Source organism: Columba livia, chromosome 1, assembly GCF_036013475.1.
Source record: "Columba livia isolate bColLiv1 breed racing homer chromosome 1, bColLiv1.pat.W.v2, whole genome shotgun sequence".
Classification (NCBI taxonomy): domain Eukaryota; kingdom Metazoa; phylum Chordata; class Aves; order Columbiformes; family Columbidae; genus Columba; species Columba livia.
In genome coordinates this window covers 194,775,546-194,796,426 of record NC_088602.1, presented here as the reverse complement: position 1 = coordinate 194,796,426, position 20,881 = coordinate 194,775,546, and the positions used below count along the sequence as shown (strand labels likewise).

At 35.9% G+C, this 20,881-nt stretch overlaps 1 protein-coding gene across 2 annotated transcripts in view; it reads left to right on the top strand.

The window, feature by feature from the left end:
* The window catches only part of TBC1D22A (TBC1 domain family member 22A), a 165,344-nt gene that overhangs the window by 20,686 nt on the left and 123,777 nt on the right, over nt 1–20,881 (top strand). For both annotated transcript variants that reach the window (XM_065048965.1, XM_065048964.1), the window contains exons 5-8: nt 3,989–4,059; nt 9,595–9,723; nt 11,084–11,146; nt 19,138–19,252. In XM_065048965.1, the coding sequence (XP_064905037.1) occupies nt 3,989–4,059; nt 9,595–9,723; nt 11,084–11,146; nt 19,138–19,252 (378 nt within the window). The remainder of the gene's footprint in view (nt 1–3,988; nt 4,060–9,594; nt 9,724–11,083; nt 11,147–19,137; nt 19,253–20,881) is intronic.

Here is a 20,881-nt window from a genome sequence, read left to right as displayed (position 1 = left end):
TACGTGGACAAAATTCAGCTTTAAATGGGTTTTCTCTTACAAGGTATTGTAGAATACGAACATATGTAGCACTTCTGAAAGCAAAAACAGAAACAAAAGCCTTGGGAAAGTTCAGAAGGATCCTTTATGACATGACAGAGGAGGCTATTAAATACAATAGGAGGTTATTAAATACAATCTAAAAGGTCAAGTTCTGTGTCAAATAAGGAGAGTAGAACAGAATATAAATCCTTTTGGGCTAAATGCATAGAAGTACTTCTAAAAGACAGTTTGAGAAACAACTTGCAGAAGTATAAAAACTAGTGTTAAGTTTTTATTATCAAGTGTCCTGGGAGAAGGAGCATTGCCAAAGGTTCTGTAGGCCAATCCAGCAGATAATCCACGTGTAAAAAGAACACACAGAGATAAGACTCTGGCAGAGGAACGTAATTCATTATTTAGTTTGTGTTCACTATTCAATAATGTAGGGAGGTATTCATGCCCAAATCCTGCATTACGGAGAATTAGTCAATGGATCTGTTTCAAATAAGTATTATGTTGTAAAACAAAGATGTTTTGTCCTTGGTGTACGTTTCCATTTCCATGTCCAGTGCTGAGATTATTTTTCCCAAAAAGAGCAGTTCTTTGAAACCCAGTCTTGTAAGGTATTATGTTATTGTTTGGAATTACAGGACAGCTGAAGCTATCCCTAATTAAAGGAAATTTATGTTAGTTGGAGAATAGTGTCAGAAATGTAAACTGATTTCTCTTGAAACTTGCTGAAGTAAAACATTATTCCTTCTATTTCTTTAATTTTCAAATAATGATTCCTTAGTTCAGTAAGTCCTACAAGTAGAGTTTTCATTTGAAATAGTGTCATAATTGAAGTTTTATTTGTCAAAACTGCCTGGTCCTGAATGTAGAAGGAAAGGTCGGCTTATCACAGGATAGAAAGCTTTACTAGAATAAGGTATATTCCAATTTGGTGGTTCCTGTCTTTGGCCTTAAATGAGTTACTTCAGGGTAAGTGGAAATCTTGTCCTGTATGATTGTCACTGATTTAATTGTATGCTTCTCATTTCTGATTCTGACAATGAATTTGCATCTTTTCCTGTTTTTTTGCATGGGTGTGTGTTTTTGTGTCTTTTTTTGTTTACATGAGTTGTTTTGTAGAGTTTGCTGGGTTCCAGAGTTGAGAATGAGCAGTTGATGTTACTTGAAAGTAAAAAAGTAGTTTGAGTTGTAACTTATTTTCTGTTTTCTGCATATACTATGCTTATTACATAGATTTAAATGGTATGTTTTTGTGTAACAGTAGCCAAAACGTGAAGCTTTAGCAAAATGATTGTGTAGGGAAGTAATAAACTAATGCACAAGATGTTTCCTTTCAACTGGATGACCAGTGACACAAGTAGATCAGACCCAGTAAACCAGACTTGTTCGTAAATGCTGCAGAAGGACTAGTGGTATGGTGCACACTTGCCTTTGAAGACTTGAGGCCTTTGGTGTTATTAATCCAACACTGGAGCTGGGGTGGAGGAGAAATACATATATAATTTGTAGATGAGTTTAGTTAAGGCAGATGTTCTCTCTTATTTAAAAAAATATTCATAAACTATACAAAATACCATTTTTTTTCTGGTGTTGTTCATATTATATGCTTACTTTGCCTTTACTTGTTCTGACAGATTCCTGCCTTTTTGGCTTTTAGAAGAATATAACCGGTGATATTCTTCTGATAGAGTGCTTGCTAGCTTGGGGATTTACTTGACATCGAATCATGGGTGGAATTGAAGCTTGTTGCAGATGTGTCAGGGCTGCAGGCAAGAATCTAAGCTGCTGACTGCCCTGCTGGGAAGCTGAGCGAACTCCCTGGGGTGTGGAGAGCTGCTAGTGGCGACGTGAGAAATCGCTGAACGTACCGAAAACAGCGTGAGGAGCTGACAGACGTTATAGACAGCGCCCGATGCAATGCTTGGATTTCATTAGTAGTGAGGGGAGAGTTGTGTGAGAAATTCCGGGCAGTGCCCTTGCATGGGGTAGAGCATGGGGGCTGCCTAGGTAGGTGCTGCCTTACAAGAACAACAGTGCCTGGGTAAACATTTTGGAAATACCAAATTTGGATATAGTTGTAATATTAGAATCTAGTTCTAATATTAGAATTGTATCTTGTCTGCTTTCGTATACTAGAAAATTGTAATTGCTTGTAAATCAGATTAATGAATCCATCTTCTGCTTGCTTTGGGAAAATTGCTGAAGTTTCTATGACCTAAAAATGTAACATATGAATTTATAAATTTACCTTTTAGTTGCAACAGTGTTCTTGATCTCAGACATGTATTATGAAGCTGTCTGTTTCTGTTCTTTGGAATGCAATGATTTTGTTTTAACTCAGGGTCCTTGGATAAATGTCTAAGGCCAAATATCCAGATCTTTTATAGATGATAATTTAATGCCAGTATAACATAATTTCTGTGTCCTTCATTCTGTTGCCCACCATTTCTCTCTCCATCACGAACAACTAGTTCCTCAAAGCTATTACTCTAGAGAACCAATTTTCAAGAGGCAAAAAACCCATTATAAATAGTAATGTACTCAGACTTTTATTCTGTTTTGAAGTAGCAGACTGTTATTAATATTTTCTTGATGTAAAAAAAAAAATATATATATATATATATATGTAAAAATCTTATTTCTTGGTTTTCACTTTACCATCTGCTCTTCTTTGAAACTCCTTAGTGAAGGCTGTTCTTGTCCAGCTGTGTTCTGTACCTCAGCCTTGCACTGTGTCATGGCACAGCTGTTTGCATGTGGTTTCTGTCACAGATATTCTTGTTTCTTTTTTAGAATCCATTAGTGCCTTTTTTCCAGTGTTCGTGACATCCCGTAGCTCTTTGGCTTTACAACTACTTTTTGTTTTCTGTCTTTGGTGGAACAGTAGCTGGTCTCTCTGCTGTTGCACTTAATGCATCTCTGTGTCCAAGCCTGGGTTTTAATTATGAGTGGACAGTCCTGGGTGCCATTTTCTATTTAGTGTCAATGAAATTCAGGAGTCATTTAATATTGGATAATTTCAATTGCTTATTACATCTCTTTCCTGTTGAATCCTTCATGTTTGCAGTGGCGATGCACTCATGATGAAGCGTATCTGTTGTGCCAGCCTGATATGTAGTTCACTGAAAAATCATCCCTGTTCTTATTCAATGTTTTTAGTCTGCACAAGTTCTGCTTTCGTTGCTTCTTTGAGACTTCACACTGGTCTCTAGTAGTATTGTATTTTTCGAATGTTACCGATCTTTTGGTCATCCTATATTCTTCCAGTAGTTATCAACTCCTCAAGATGACGAATAAGGGAGGAATTTATTGGGTTATCACCAAATTCTTTGGAGTTGTGTATAAGCATGCTTTTGTGCTTCTCCCACCCATGCTCCTTTAGTGTGCACAAGTACTGTGAGCTTCTGAATGTTTTTTTGAAAGCATGTGCTTATGCTGCTGATATTTTGCTTTAACTCTAGTATATTACAACTGCTTTTCCAGACTTTGTATATTGTGTACCATTCATATGTATCTCAAAAAGCCCTGGAAGAATAATATATTTCAGTAGTAAGTTGCCAAGTAAGAGAAAAATTCTGTAGCAATGAAGAGAAAAAGGGGATTAAACTGGATTTAAACATAAAATATCCTTCTGTTTTTGTAACTCATTTTTAATTAAGAGCTGTGTAAGCGTATTTTACATTGTCTGAGCATCTCTCTTGCATGTTAATACAAGGCATGTATACTAAAAGTAGTTACCTTGTTGCACTCAGTAGGTATTATCATATGTATACCAATGAATAGTGATTATCCAGTATTTTATTAATTTGGTAGGATTGCCATGTAATTCTGACTCCATTGGAGTTTACAAGAAGACATCATGATTGTAAACATCTGTGTGCTAATTTGAATATATCTGTGTATACTGGTTGATAGTAGTTTCCTTAGTTCTCACAAAATACTTCTCTTTTAATAGAAGAATTGCGGAAATTGAGTTGGTCTGGCATTCCCAAACGGGTTCGTCCAATTGCATGGAAGCTTCTTTCAGTAAGTTGTACTTTTTTTCTTCTTCCTTGGTATTTAGTAATAAGTTTTTTCAAGGATTGCAAATAATTTTGCTTGAGTTCTAATCTGTCAGTTATACTTGAAAACATTGTGTCTTGTTGCTGAATTGTAGTGAAAGTTTGGTGTTGTGTTTTTTTTTTTTTTCTTCAATTGCAAGATTAATTTGTCAAACTGAAAGGAGGAGAATAAGAAGTAGTAGTAAATCATGTCAGCTGTATATCTTTATTTTTCAGCCTGGCTTTCTGTGAAAGAAAGGCTTATGTGATAACAGTGCCCTCTTTCAACCCATTTTGATGGGATGGTGGAGAGTTCAAAGACAAGGACATTCTTACAGTTTTCTGGGAAATAGGCACACAGTAGAGGAAATGCAGCCTCTTGGTGTCCTATGAAAGGCTTCATTCTGACTTCACATTACAGTAACTACAAGAAGGGATTAAGACTGTACTGAGGGAAAGCTGTGATAGTATCTCAGGGGTTTTTTGGACCATTTTTTTTCTGTAATGGTTCAAGACAAACAAATGTGAACCATTGTGGTGAGTTACCTTGTGGCATTGGCTCTCCTGATGTCAGACTGGTGAGTCACTTCAGGGAGACAAGCTCATTACAAAGCTAATCAGTTTTTGCTTGTAGTGTGAGTTTTTGGCTGCCTGAGCTTTCTGAACTTTACCTGGTGGTCAGAGGATTTTGCAGCAGCAGTAGCGTGGGAGTAGGTTGACTGAGATATCATGGAACAGCACACGGGGGTGTTTCAGTTGGGCAGCAGAGACAGGCTCGCAGGAATATGGATTTCACTGGGTTTGATGTTACAGAACTGGATTTTTAAAATCTTGGTGTTTACACTAAATTTAAAAAGGTATGTCTGCAAAAATAAAATGTATTCCTCATAGGAATATTTTTTTTATGTCAATCTTTTCAACTATAATACTTGTGATGCAAATGGTTGCGTGTTTTAGCTGTTGTTTGTCTGCCTGTGGTTCGGAGAAGAACTTGTGAAGGTGTTTGTATTAAAAAGAAGCAAAAATCTCGTGCTGTCTACTCTCCAGAGGCTGTGAAAGACACTTTATCAGCAAATCTTCATGCATTTATGAACTGTTTAAAATTCTGAGTTATACACACAACAGTTTAACACTATTGAATTTTTCAGAGAGTAGACTTAAATAGCTTTGCTTTTTATAGAATAATTCAGCAGGGAATGTGAAGTATTTACTTCAGTTTGAGACTGATTTCCAGTGACTGAAAGAGTTTCTCTTGCTGATGAGTTCTACTAAATTTGCAGCTTAGTTACTTCTAATGCTAAATGCAGATGCAGCTTCTAAATATCTTACTGTAACTGAAATTATACATGCAGTGTACAATTTATTTTAGTGTTGTTTCCAAAGTTGTCTCAGATTTTGGTAATGAAAAGAGCATTTCTTTTTTTCCTCTTCAAGTTTGGGATGCCTGTTTTAAAACACTTAAAAAATTATGGCAAACTCAAAATTGACTTTGAAACACAGTGAGCGATAGCATAAGCATAGGTTCTGAATCAGAGGACTAAAACTAAGGTTAAGAGAATTGGAATGATGTAAAAGTTAACTGCAGTTCACTTCCCTACTTTCAAGTAAGAGGGTGCACTTTACATGAGCTTTAGCTTCATTCCCTAAGTTGACATTAGTTTAGTTTTTCGGAGGTTCCCAGTCTAGAGACGTTCTTAAGTGTAGAGTTCCCTTACTCTGTTATTTTAACCACTCCAGATCGGGATCCATTCTAGTTTAATTCTTATCTTTCCCTGTCTTGCCGTTCTTTTATTTTGGTGAGAGACTTTCGAAAGAGTGTGTGGCTTACTTTTTTTCTTCTGTTACCAAATAGCAATATTTTGAAAGTTTCTAGCTTTTCTTATGTAATTCTTATCATGATTTTTTTTATCCGCAAGTGGTCCTCAGCATGTTTTGGAAACCCAAAGATGGGTCATTTAGCAATCAGTACTTTTGTATACTGTAAGGCAGCAGCTCGTTTCATCTTCTTTCTGAAGTGGGGAAGAAAAAGTGCTTTGAGTATTTGTGGTCATAAACTGAGGCTTTTTTCTAATGGTAATTGTTAAGGCACATCAGTTGTTTAAACATGTTACCTACTGCTAATGTACGTCCCAGGCAAGAGGCAGTAATGTGATAATCTTTTGTGCTTTAAGGTCCGCTGGGAGCTATTGGGGAAATAAGTGTCTAAAAGCAAAACTATTTTTGTTAAAGACCAGTTGCAAAACCAAAAAGACGAGAAACCCGAAGAAACCGAAGCATAGTTTAGAGCTAAGCTGGCACTGGATATTTTGGAATTGTTAGCAGTCTTACTTAAAAAGCCCAAACTGACTTATTTGGGGAACTGGGTACAATTAGTAGTATCTGAGGTGGAAGGTGATTGTCTTGTTTGTAAAATCAGCAGTGAAGCTGGAATTTCTAAAATATTATTTAAAAAATTGAGTAGTTGAGACTTATTACATGGTCAGAAGGTTAATTTTAACGTGTTTGATGCATACAGCTGGCAACTGAGCCCCATGCAGCTGCTCGCTCATCCGCACAGTGAGATGGGGAAGAGAATCAGAAGGGTAAAAATGAGAAAACTTGTGGGTTGAGGTAAAGACAGTTTAGTGGGTTGAGGTAAAGACAGTTTAATAGGTAAAGCAAACACTGTGTGCGTAAGCAAAGCAAAATAAGGAATTAATTCACTCCCTCGCACAGGTAGGCAGGTGCTCAGCATCCCCAGGACAGCAGGGCTCTATCACATGTAATAGTTACTTGGGAAGACAAATGCTACCACTCAGAATGTCCCCCCACTTGCTCCATCTCCCCCCAGCTTTTCATGCTGATCATTGCATCATATGGTGTGGAATATCCCTTTGGTCACTGAGGTCACCTGTCCCAGCTGTGTCCCCTCCCAGCTTCTTGTGCACCCACAGCCCATTTGCTGGTGGGTGGTGTGAGGAGCAGAAAAGGCCTTGACCCTGTGTTAGCGCTGCTCAGCCATCTCTAAAACATCCCTGTTATCAACATGGGTCTCATACCAAATCCGAACCACAGGACTATACCAGCTACAGTGAAGAAAATTAACTTTATTCCAGCCAAAGCCACAACAGTATGTCTGCTGGTAACAGTACATTGAAAAATTACATGATTTATTTTTAAAATATAGCAAAAACCGTAGGTATACTTTACCTAAACAGCAAGCAGAACTGTTCTGGTTCACTTCTCTTTTGAATAACAGAGCTAAAGATATGATTGCAAAAGCCTTTGGAGGAAATTAATGAGTAAATGGATTAAAGTCTCCACCAATTTATTTCCTGATGATATGTTCAAACCTTTCCAACTTTTAAAAAGAACCTAATTTATAAAGTGAACAGGAAACAAGACATGTCCAACTGAAAGATTACTTCAGTTGTTGAAACTGAATAATGGCAAAAAGACTTGCTGAGAAAATATTGGTATCCTTTGAACAATCACATTTGATCTCACAAATGAATTCTTTTCTAACGGAACTAAGATATCCTACAGGAAAAAAAAGACAAAAACCTCGCAACTGTTGAGAATAAACGTGAGGCAGAATTCAATATTTAACTGAATGCAAAACTGTAGGACAGGATATTAAATGTCACACTGAGTCTTGAGGCAAAAGTTAAGCTGGTGCAATTCAAAGTAGCTGGAACCAGATGCAAGTCAGTACATCTTAAGAGATGGTTTTGCCAAAGCAAGTATGTGTGTTTGGAATGTAATATGGTTTGTACTTATTCTGTTGTCATCTTACACTAAGAAATTAAAATATATGGGAATAACATTTTAAATTGTTCTTATATAGAGATATTTTTCAAAAATCTCTTGATGTTTTAGTATGGTGAGTATTTCTTATTTTTCCCTAAAAATTAAATAAAACAAGTTATAGAAATGGGATATGATGTTGGATTGTTGCAGGAGAGTAGTGAAACCTATATACTTAGTGTTTACTTTCGTTGTGTAATTAGCAATTTTAACATATTAGGTTTACCCCTTACATTTTTGCTTGTAGTGCTTAGGAGTGAATAAGGAAGCTGTTTTTCTAGTTGAATGCTCAGAATTTGGGTTAGTTACTTGGGGTGGCTGTGATGCATTGTGTAAGTGCAAAAATATGCTGCACTTCTAGTACAGGATTTTTTGATGTTATAAGGATTTTTTTTTTTAAGGAAACTTAAATCTGACATAAACTTCATTTCTCTGTTTTACTAATTACAATTAGTATTGTGAGAGCTGTCATTGTGGAAGGAGAGCTTTTGTAATATTGCCAAGAAATATTTTAATTTGACTTGACTAGTGAATGATACAATAAGTAGATTTTTCTTATACTGTCTTGAGTGTCCTTTAGAATAATTCTTATACAAAGTATTTTTTCAGGACTGCCATGTATGTAAAATATGAACTAGTTTTCTTTTTTGTGGTGTTATGGGATATTGGTGTAAATTATTTGAAATCAAGCTGCTTACAAAGATGCACTATTTCTGAATGTTCAGGAACCTTTTCAGTAGCCAGATAATTGAATAATGCTGTTTCTAGAAAGTGTACCTTATATATAAACTGAACATTTCATAAAAATCTTTCTTTCCATAAAATGCTGAAATAGTATAACCTGAGCTGCTTTTTTTTTAAATGGAAAGTAGATTGAGATTCCAGGGGGAACAGGGCTTTTCAGATATGTGAATGAGTTCAATGAAGAACCATTCATAAACCCTTTGTACTTAATACAACAGTGTACAGTCCTGCATATCTGACACAGGACTTCCTTAGTGTGTCCATACCATATGGAAAACAAGATAATATTCATAAATAGCTTCTGGGAAACAAATAAAGAAATGTATAGTTAGTGTTCTTATATCTAAGATCACAGTCACTGCTGGTGTTGAGTCTTTTTCTGTAATGAAACTTTTAATAACCTGTTGAGATGAAATGAAAGCTTGAAATTATTTTTTTCGTCGGAAACAGTGAAATAAAGTAGCTAGAATATTTTTAAAGCTTCTGAATTAACACACCATTGTATTACAAGTTTAACCATAATTTAAACGTATTTGCTAATGTATAGGATTCCTACTTGAAGGCAACTGAGATAATATGCGTTTTGTTTAAAAACCTAATAAAATGGCTTCAATAATGGCCACATGGGAGTGCAGTAATTAATGAACTTGTGTAGAATTACATTTATCTGAACTTATTTGAGGTTTTCTCTCAAAAGGAATATATCATCTTAGAATTCCTTGTGAGAAATTGCTTTTTAAAGGTGGAAAAACCTCAAACTTTCTTAACAACAAAAAAAAAGCTGATTTTAGTATGGTGTTTGTATCTGAACTTTTGTATCAGTTGCAATGATTAGAAAACTGATTTACTAAAAAATTATTTAGATCCACGTAGGACTGCATGGCACTACGTCAGTTTATTAGGTTTTCTGTCACATATAATCAAATGCCAGTGGTGCTTTTTGTAACGCAGAGAGTAATATCTCTTTTATTTCATTGTGTTTCTTTTTCAGGGCTATCTTCCTGCAAATGTGGATCGAAGAGAAAGCACTTTAAAAAGAAAACGCAAAGAGTATTTTGCATTTGTTGAACAATACTATGACTCCAGAAATGATGAAAATCACCAAGACACCTATAGACAGGTAGAACACCTTTTGAAGTGACTTCTACTTATGGGTGCGGCTATTAGAAATGGCGCACAGGGTTCTTATTAGCAGTGAGAGCAGAGCCAGGCAGAGCTGAGCCCTCTTTTATTAACAGTTCTCAATTTATATGTTTACAGGTACAGGGCTGGACCAAGAGGTTAGACAGTTTTTTTCAAAAAATGTTAATCTAAACTCGCCACACTCATGTTGTGACTGTTTTCAGTCACGTTCCCATACATATCTTGTGGGTGGCCTTCCGACCCACTCATTCACATGCTCAGGCCCAACATTCACACATCGTACATATGGCGGTGGTTTTCTGACCTGAGATACCATTCTCACTGGCCTGGGCTATCACTCCTTACACTCATAAGAAACATACTTCTGTATAATCTGTCCAAGGCCCGTAAGCTGGAACTGCTGTTCCCACAACAGGACATCTGCTAAAGAACTTGTATATATTGTTTTTGAAGTTTGCTACAGTTTTTCTCTATTTCCTTAATCTTCTTTGGTAGATAGCTCTCCAGTCAGTTGTTTTCCCACATTCCAGAAGTGGAAATATGAAATATTTTGGTCTGAAATCCAAAATTAGTGGGTTTCTTTTAATATTGGCTTTAGTCATGCCATGTGGTGCTGCCATTTGGTGTTGCCATGGTTTTCTGTTTAGGAATAGTAGGGTTTTCAAGCCTTTCATCTCCTGCTCAGACCCTCCTTCAAAGGAGTGAGAACAGTACAGGGAAAGTATAGCAGTTACTGTTTCTTACAGGCTCCATGCTTCTGCTGAAGAAGTCAAAACTGTGTCTGAAGTGCAATAAACATAGGCACGTCAAACTTTCTTGCCCACTCAGATAAGCACATAACTTTCTTCAAGTTTTGTATTAAAATGAATAGTTCGTTTCACCATGTATAGACTAAGCAATCCTACTTTAGCCTTCCTTAGGGTAGAAGCAGCTGAGATCTTTCTTTCAGCTTCAAGCATGATCTTTAGTAGCAGGAAGTATACATGATACTGTCAACTGAATATGACTTTACAGAAGCAGTATTATATATTTACTCATAATTACCCTGAGGTAATGAGTATTGCCAATATGACTATAATTTGCAATCAATCAAAATGTTATATAAGGATCCTAAAATGTGAAAAAAAGTGTATGATTTTTATTTTGCCTTACTGATAGATTAACAGTGTCTTAAAGATTAGGCTGTATGTTTTGAAATACAGTGAATCCATGTTATTCTAAAAATAGCGATACAATGGGATTGTAACTAATACTGTAAAACCATAGTGTAGTTTTAACTGTTGTGTTGTTTAGAAAGTGTACTGTTGTTCCTTTTACAGTATTTTTTGTCTTATTAGATCCACATAGATATCCCACGCATGAGTCCTGAAGTTTTAAGACTGCAGCCCAAAGTAACAGAGGTAAGAACATCTAAAGAATTTTTTTTTTTAGAAATAATTTTTTAATGAATCTGATATAATGGCATTGGTTGTTAATTAATTTGACAACACTTGCTATTTTGACTTCAGAGCTAGCTTTTAAAAGTCAAAAGCCAAGGATATTGAAGTGTAGACTAAGGATGTGTTACCGTTCAGCTCAGGGCATGCAGCTAAACAGGAAACAACCACTTTCTTTTGCCTTTCCTGCCCTGGGGAGAAGGAAGGAAAAAGGAGGAAAGACTCATGGGTTGAAATGGAAACAGTTTTAATAGAACAATAATAGAGGAGTGAATAATAATGCAACTGTAATAAAATATGCAAAGGTATGTAAATGTTCGGAGCAATACTTGGTTGCTGGAATGTGTGCTCCCAGCACTAGAAGGTGGATGCTGTAAGCACAGCGAGTCCAGTAAAACACTAAGATCCCAGCGGGCGTAGGAAAGTCACGGGAGCTGGACCCCTCACAGACAGTGGCCGTTGAACAAGGGCCATCCATAGCAATGCCCCACTTATATATGGAGCATAACATTCATGGTATGGAGTACGTTGTTGATTAACCTGGATGTCAGTCTAGGTGCTGTCCTGTTACCTCACACCTGTAGCAGGACAGTTGAGGAAGCCCTTTGTCCTCTTGGCAACAGCCAAGACATCAATGAATTCTTGCATTCTTTTCATGCTAAATCCCAAACACTGGAAAGCTACTGGAAGAAAACATTAACTATTTCCCAGGATGCTCTCTCATTCTTCTTAAAATAAATCCAAACCAAAAGAATATAATCCCAAGGGGACTTTTCTTTGTAAAGTATATAGGTTGTTAATAGGACAGATGGTGTGAACCATCTTCTTTCAATCATGTCTCTTAATCCTTCAACTTATTCTCCTTTCTAACGGTTCTAGTTAGATCTTCAAATATACTTCCATGTAGGTTCCATTGGTATTGTGTTAAAGCCACACAAAACATCTTCTGATAGTTGGTTAGATGGTATGAGAAGTTAAATTCAGTTAAAAATCTTTCATTTGTTTTTCTACTTTTGCAATTATTTGTTTAATGTAAATGTTTCTCCACATGTGCTGGAGAAGTCAGTTTGGAGAAATAGCTTAGTACATTTTTTTTGAAAGAAAATGGTATAAGAATACTGCTTTCCATCTGCGTTCTGCACAGTGGTGGTTTACTTGGGCTTTTCTAGGGATGAATTGAAGAGTAAAGTAAGAAAAGTAAAGGGACAAGAAGGGAAACAATAGCAGCAAGAAATAAACTATTAAAGAAATGAACAAGATTGGTGTCAGCATTGTAGCTACAAATGAGCCAGTAAATGAAATTAGAGATGAATATTATTTAATGAAAAAATGGCTACAGAAAGAAGAACACTGAAATACCTGTAAGAGGCAAGAAATACTTGAACTGTATCAGCAATAGTCTCTTAAATAAGTTGGAGATGTATTTGCATTCAACATGAAGTGGTGGCTTTTTGGGATTTTTTTTTTTTTTTTTTTTACTTGCATTGTATGATTAAACTGTTCTTAAGGTTTCAATGACGATCATCTGTTCTCAGGTGAATATGACTGTGGTTCAGGTGTTGTCCTGGTTTCAGCTGGTATATTGTTAATTTTCTTCCTACTAGTTGGTATAGTGCTGTACAGTGATTGTGTTTTTTGTGGTTCTTCGTTTGGGTGAATATACCCCCAAATAATGTGTTTTCCTCCCGTGTTTTAATGAAGGAGAAATTAGAAACTGTTTAACTTCTAATGGTTTAAGAGTTTATGTATGTTCTTGTTTTTAAAGGGAGATTGAAAAGTACAAAGCACTTAAAATTGACTGCTAGGTGGTGTATTTATTTTGAAATTAGCTGAACAATTGTAAAAACAACTTTAAAATAGAAATTCCAGGTAAACATCTTCTGCAGAACATGCTGAGTATGCTTTCTTTTAACCACATCATTTGGATGAGATGTCAAGTAGCTTAATACAAGCGATATCAAGACAGACAATGTTTGGAGAATATTTTGAAGTGTTATTTAGCAAAATAATGGGATTGTCAGATAGAAATAGAAATAGTAGGATCTTGTACTGGTTTTGTCTTTTATTGGGTTATGTATGAGACAAGATACATTTATATGACTGCTTTTAAGAGATGGTTAATATGTTTCTTTACGCTAGATGCAAACTTGATAATAGTTTGTAGGAACACAACTTTGTATTTACCACAGATAATACAATTTTACTATAGCATTTCTAACTGTATTGGTAAAGAAGATATGGTCAAGGTTTTCCAACATTTGAAATGTGTTGTTTTTGTTAAATACTTATTGTATTGGGGAAACAGTCCTATAATAAGACATTGAAAAGAATTCGAGTTACAGGCTAGTTACAGGTCCTTTTTGGTTGAATGATTAACTTAGAGCTAAAGAATTTATTTGGGAATTTGGAGAGTATATTAATATGAAAAAGATATTAATGCAGTATTTTTAACTAGCATTCACAGTTGAAAGGAGATTTTTTTAATAGCTGAATTATAATTAATCTGAAAATTGGCTGGTTTACTGAGAATGCTGACAATCAGTGCTCCCAGAATAAAACACTTCCCTTATTATTGCTTGGGAATAATTAAAATGAAAAGGAAATACTGCGTCTAGGTAACTTTTTGCTTGGTAAAATCTGGTATGCCAGTAGAACTCCAGTAGCAACTATTATTCAATGGAGTTTGATTCTGGCATACAGTTTCAGTGAGTTTTGTGGGATCATTAAACGTGAAATTATTTACGTCTTTTGCCCTTTTAGTTATCTTTTGGCAGATAATGACATTGCTAAGGTACCATACTAATTTCATGTGACTTACTGAGATCTCATTTGGAAATATTTGTTTTTATTATGTCAGGATTGTTTTCTTTTCTAGTTATTTGTTAAACTTGTCCAAAGGTATGTTTTTGTAATGCTTCATTAGAGAAGTGCATTTAAACATTGCCTTAAAATATACTTTAAATCCCCTGTTTTTAGAACCTTGCTCTTGCAAGTAATAGAGAATTACTCCTGAAATTAATTTAGCCTGTTGCATACAGCCCAATATCCCTGCTTACCAGTCATACTTATGTCTCTTTGGTTTGAATGTTTAGTAAATTGGGGCACATAACAATCGCAATTGAACCACATGAAGCAGATGGACACGTTTCTCATCAGGGTGATCAAGGCATTGTACAGCTAGATTGCTGCTTCCTCTTGTTTAAAAAGCAAACAAACAAAAAAACCCAAACAGCAACAAAAAACCTACAAAACCAGAAAGCAACCAAAAAAAACCACAAAAAGCCCCAACATGACAAAACTCAGCCTCTTCCACCCCTCCCTCAAATATCCATACTCTATCCTACCCATCTTTCCTACTTCAACCCCTTTTTTTCTTCCCTAGTGAGTAGTAAGGGAATGGATGGAAAAATGATATAAAGGTTGAAGGAATGACACGTGACAGCTGATTTAACACACACACACAAAAGAGTAAAACAAATGTATATTTTAATGATATTCTATTGAGAGTGGGTGGTCTTGAGGTACAGAAGAATAAGAATGTGAGTGGGTAGCAGCAGTAAGTGGGATAAGGGGAAATCTGGGAAGATCCATCAGTACCCTGAACTTTACAGAGTTGCAGGATCTTCATGTGTTAGGTGTTTGTAGAGCCCTACTGCTCTCCTGCTGAGCTGGGTGGGCTCCTGGGAGGGTGGGTTGCCATGTCTTTGCCTTTGCTCTCTGTTGATCTAAGAGAGCCAAACCCAACTTGCTGGATGTCATCTTAGAAAGACGAGTGCAAATGGCATGGGAGGGTCATAACATCCAACTTCTCCCTTGTTTCTTCCTCTTGCTTTCTGAGTGTTTGAAGCTCTACCCTAGCATGGCCTCAATCCCTCGTCCCCACAGGGGAGGGATCTCTTCTCCTCTCAGGGCTCAATGCAGATGGGCCCTTGCTTTGTTCCTAGAGCTGGCCCTTTTTAGGCAGTGGGAAGATGTCGCTGGGTCCAGATGAACAAAGGTCACCTTCCCTTTCTTGAGGTGAGGTGGCTCTAAGAGCTATGAAGGAAAGGGAATCAGTGTATGGGTCACAGATAGGTTTCAAAAGGTGGCATAGTGTGCAAGACTGTTATGGTGGGTATTAAGATGTTTTTTGTACATATTTATTTTTGATGCTGCAGAGATTTAGAATGATGATTCAGCTCTTAGAAGAACGTTACTTAGAATGAGGTGAAGAGATTGTAGGTGACAGAATTGAAAAAAATTGCCAGTCAAAAGATAAGCAACATAATGCATGGATAAACCCCTCAAGGTCTTCTGATTTTGATTTCCACATGTTGGTGTTCTAGGCTTTTTGTTCTTCTTGGTGGTATCTGAGTCTGTTCCCAAAGGTTTTTTCATTAGAGTTGATAAAGCTGTTTTAATTTCTTATCTGAACTTGGAATTTGATTTTTGTAATAAAATGCTTCATTTTAGATAAAGGTGTTTGAACCTGATATGTGGACATAGCTCATTATATGTTCCTTTTGAAAATCAGTTTAAAGTGTTTATTTATTTATGGGAGTGTTAAGGAGGGAGGAAGAAAAGGTGGAGTGAAGACTTAAAGAACTGGAAATCAATAAATAGTGGCCCTCAAAGAGGAGGAGAGAGGAGCTGCAGTCAAGTTCATTTTAAAGACTAATGACTGTAAATGTAGGTTTAATACATTTGATTAGTTGATGTGGAGTGGTCTGTAACTTATTAACAATTTCTACTTCATTTTTAACTGAGTTTTGTTGAAATGGATAGTACATGGCTGTGTATTTCCCATCTAAGCTTGCATTATATGGGAGAAGTAATTTCAAGGGAACAACACAATTTAAAAATAGTTTAAGTTTTTTCCCAACTTTTTATTTATTTTTTTTCGCCTCGCTACTTAGAGAAACAAAAAACAAATTTTCAAAAGCTTTCATGATTAAAGCTTTGGGGGTTTTTGAAGTTCCTCTGAGGTGGCTGAATTGCAAGAAGTTGAGAATCTACATTGAAGCTAATGGATTCTTCTCTTTATACGAATATAGTTCTTACTGTTAGCATGAATGAAAGTTGAATTCAAAGAAGAATAATTGATTGGTAATGACATCTCATGAAATTTAGTGGTTCAAAGTAGAAAAGTAATTCCAGTTTCTGTTGCCGGTTTGGGAATCAAGAAGGAAACCTTTTGGGAAAGTGACCTTTTTAATGAGTCCTATTTGAACACAGCAATGAATGCTCTATAGAAACTTATATCAGTCTGCCTTTCAGGTATTCAGTGCTCCTTTTTTTCAATTCAGAACAGTAAACGAAATTTTATGAAAATGGATAGGAAATTGAAAACACTCTTTCAGTGTGTATTTGTTGAACTTTTGATTAGATGCTTTTGGGAATATTCAATCTGATGTGCCAATCAATGAATGATACTTCCGGCTCAATAATATTAAAAAAACCACCGATACCCAAACAAAAAACCCAACCACAACCCACCTCTGCATATTAGTTTATGTACCTGGATTTTTAAAATGCTCTAAAATCCATAGGCATCTCATTTTGCAATGCAAACTATGGATATTATCAAGTTCTGAGGAAAGGGAAGGTGGGTGGTACAATTTTTGGGGTTACTTGGCTTGAGACATTCCTTGATAGAAAGAGCTATTTTTGTAGTTTTTACAGTGGGTATTTTGATAGCCGTTATGTACTGAATTACTGACTATTTTGATTTCTCACTGTGTATATTTCGTAACCCCATCGCACCAGGAGGTTTTTGTTTAGCCTAGTGCATAACAGTATTCTGTCTTTGGCAATTACTATTTAAATAGGTTTTTCTGGTCATCTTATCTGATATGTGTTTTCAAGAAAGTTGTTTATATTTGCAGTGTGTTAAAACATGTCCTTTATTTGAAGCTAAACACAGAAATGATAACTGATGATACTGAAAATCTAATGTTACTGAAACTAGAAATGGCAATGGACAGAAGCAGGAAGGATGGCTGTGTATTACTTAACCTAGATAGGTTTGCAGTTTTCCAATAATAGGAAAAATATGACAAACAACTGTAATTTCATAAAGGTATAATTTTGTAAAATCTAAAAGCAAGCTGTAAATGGCAGAATTTAAGGTCTTTATCCAGTTGTTGATGATGAAACCCCACTGACTATTGCCGAATGGGCAGAGGTTGGTGTTTTTTCAGTTCAATATGCGGTGCATATTATAACGCATGTGGTGACAGGACTAACACCAAGAAGAATAAGCATCTTGGCTAATGAAATCAAGAGGGTTTTATAGAGAATTTGCTAAACTGGATACCTTCCTTCCTGCCTAATCTTTGCCCCTAAACTGAAATAATACCGAGCAAAACCGGAGTCTTAATTGTGGCTGTAATGGATCAGACATGAGCCAAATTAAGGCTTGTGTTTCAGTGCCCACCAAAGCTTTTCATATTTATTGTTGTTGACAGTCTCTCTTGTGGTGTGGGTTTCCAGCATGTCAGGGAAACATAAGTCCTGGAGAATAAGGAAAGCTGATTCTCAAAAGAAGCCCATGGGAGAAGGGTGGGTGTTGATGTTTGGGACTCATTTTCAAAGCAGAATGTAGAAATGTATCTCAGCTTTAGGCAGCTCATGTGGAAGCCTGTGATGGGGCTCTCAAGCACTCAGATGCGAGTTATATATGCTTAGGCCTTTCCTTACTTGAAAGTGACTGTAAGAGGGTTTTTGATCTAAAGATTTTATTAAAACTGGAATTAGAATAGTGAATTTTTTAATCTAGCAAAAACCTGAAGTCAGATTGAATAAAAATAATACAGGCTTCATAAACTAAACTTCCACTTCCCATTGCGTCCTTTCAGGGCTTTCTTGAAGCCTGAGCATTCATTGACTTCTGGGGTTGCAGCAAGCTCTGCCATCTTCTTGGGTCCTTACAAAGTCTCTCCTTTTGTATTATTACATTATTGAGGTCTTAAGAGCAACATTATTGTTGCTCTTAAGAGCAACATAGTCCTTTGGTTTGAGCTGTTCTACCTCTGTTCCAATTACCTGCCTTTGCATTCTGGTTTATTGGGCAGACCTTCCAGGGAAAGAACACATGTTCTTTGCTTCAGAAAATTATACCTGATCAAGTACCTGTCATTTGGGCAAAGCACACAGCAGCTTTCACTCTGCTGCTTATTTACAGCATTTTGAAGACATGTAGCATGTTCAGAAGCAGATAATTAAGAGGAAATACAACTTTTAACAGACCTAGCTTGTGTCAGAGATAAATTCAGTGATTTTCCTGTCCTCTTGGTGATCAGATATTTTTTGGCCCTAGGAGCTTTTGCAGATCCTAAGGCAGGTACAGCTTACAGAGTTGAGAGGTGAGGTTATATGGTACAGCAGACAGTTGCCTTGTTTCTACATTTCCTGATTTATGTTTTCAGTTTTTTTTTTAACCAGTATACATGCTTCTGAAGTCTAAACCCCCACACTGCAGCATTAGACAAGCTTAACTATTATGAAATGTCTTTTCATGGGCACCTTATTAAAAAATCTAAGCTATTTGAAGTACTACTTTCTGTTATTTAGGAATAAATAGAATACTGTATTGATAAAACACTTCTTAAGAAGAGGTGGAAAATCATAGGAAGGTGATTTAATATTTTGGTCTCTTGAGGAAAGAAATTTTATATTATTGGAAAAGATCCAGTGAATATGTGCTACTTTGCTGTGAAGACTATAACTGAATTATATATTAGATTGGTTTTAACATTGTTAATACCCTGAAAATGCTTCTTTTTGAAGAAGTGAGAAGCTTACTTAGTACTGGAACTTAATTATGAATACCACTGTTCATTTATGCTTTCATATGCTTATTTTTATCGTAGTAACTCTGATATTTAATTTATCCTTGTGTAATTTTCAAGTGTCTTGTTTTAAAATGTGTTCCTCATTTGATAAATAATCTGATAGTTTCTTTAACTCTTTTTCAGATCTTTGAAAGAATTTTGTTTATCTGGGCAATACGTCATCCAGCCAGTGGATATGTTCAGGGCATAAATGACCTTGTTACTCCTTTTTTTGTAGTCTTCGTTTGTGAATATATAGGTAAGATTTGTTTTAATACTAAATTATGGGTTGGTTCTGGTTTTGGAACAGCGTCATGATTTTAATCTGAGTAACAATTTGGATTAGCTAATCAAAGCGTGATTTAATACATGAATTTTGTAATTATAAATCTGTGTAGTTCTATTTAAGTATATGCCGAGAAGTGGTCAGACTGTAAGTAGTCAATGGAGTTAAGGAATCTTTCAGATTCTTATTCTAAACAACCTCCCTCACCAACAAAAAGCAACCAAACAAAACCCTCTGCAGAAGTTGCAGACAGCATTTCTGTTTGTCCGAGCTGAAAGCGGAGGAAAGAAGTACCATCTAGCATTTGCTTTCATCTTGATTTCTAGATAAGTGTTTACCACTCCTGATGCTCTTTTCTTCATAGGTGGTTGTAGTCTCCCTTTCTCTCTTTTGTTCTTCTAATTTTCCTTTTTTTTTAATGAAAACTTTAAATTGTACATATAAAATGAGCAGCTGTTTAAAAACAAACAAACCCAACTTAACGCAGCCAGCAGCAACAAAAAAAAACCCACACTAAAACAAGAGAAAAAACCAAAATGCGTCCAACAGGGAAAACTTTTACGGGAGTTGTGGGAAAATTAGAGGGAACCTATTGAACTGGATCTGTGGCTGAAAAAATGGCAACCTTGAATTAGGGTCCGAAAATTAAGTCAGCAGTAATCAAGTTTCTCTTATTAAGAGCTTTGCTTTCCTGGGGCTCACGGCACTACTAACAATAGTAGCATGAACAGCTGTATTTTTGTTGTGTTTATGGCCTTGTATGTGAATGTACTTTTTGAAAACTTTTATTTGGCAAACTCTATTAGTTAAATGCTTGTCTTTTACTACAATATATTTCATATCTTTAATTTATATATTAGTATTTAAGTCTTAAACATTAAGAGTATGGCTTATCATTAGCAATAATTTGTTAGTAATTTGAGTATAACTGTGTATATAAAAGGCAAGGTTAAATAGTAAAAGTTAAATAGTAAAAGTGGCAGTGTTAATCTGCCTTGAATGAAAATTATTTCCCTTGTATTTCTGTTTGTCAAGCACACATACAATGGAAATGGACAATGCTTATATGTGAACTTGAACATCGTGTTGTCTGGCTACTTCAGTGTGGCTGTTGTATATAGTGGATTCTTCCTCCCTTCTCTATGCAAGACATGCATTGGTGTCTTAATCCAGCCTGACTATAGATGTAGTGAAGGACAGATTATCCTTGAGCAGATGATAGACTACCCGTTTACTCATTTGCATGGCAACACCTCTGTTGCTTTGTTCATTTTTTGTTTCAGAGGGGGACATTTCATTGCTAAGCAACTAATGAGAACTGCTGTGTTCTCCCTAATCATCTCTTAAATAGGGTAGAGGCCTACTCCTGAGAGTACTTGCACTTTCTGCCTTTTACTCCCTCATTTGACAGATAATGAAAATCTTCTTAATGATCCTACAACAGTAGGGTCTCTAGTAGACTTTAGGGTTGTTAATTGAAATAAGAAGTTCAAATGAGATGTGATTAGAGAATTGATATTCCACGTTAAATAGACCATTTAATTAATATGGTAAATAAGTTTGTCTTTACCACCAACTTACATTTAGGGACCCTGGTGATCA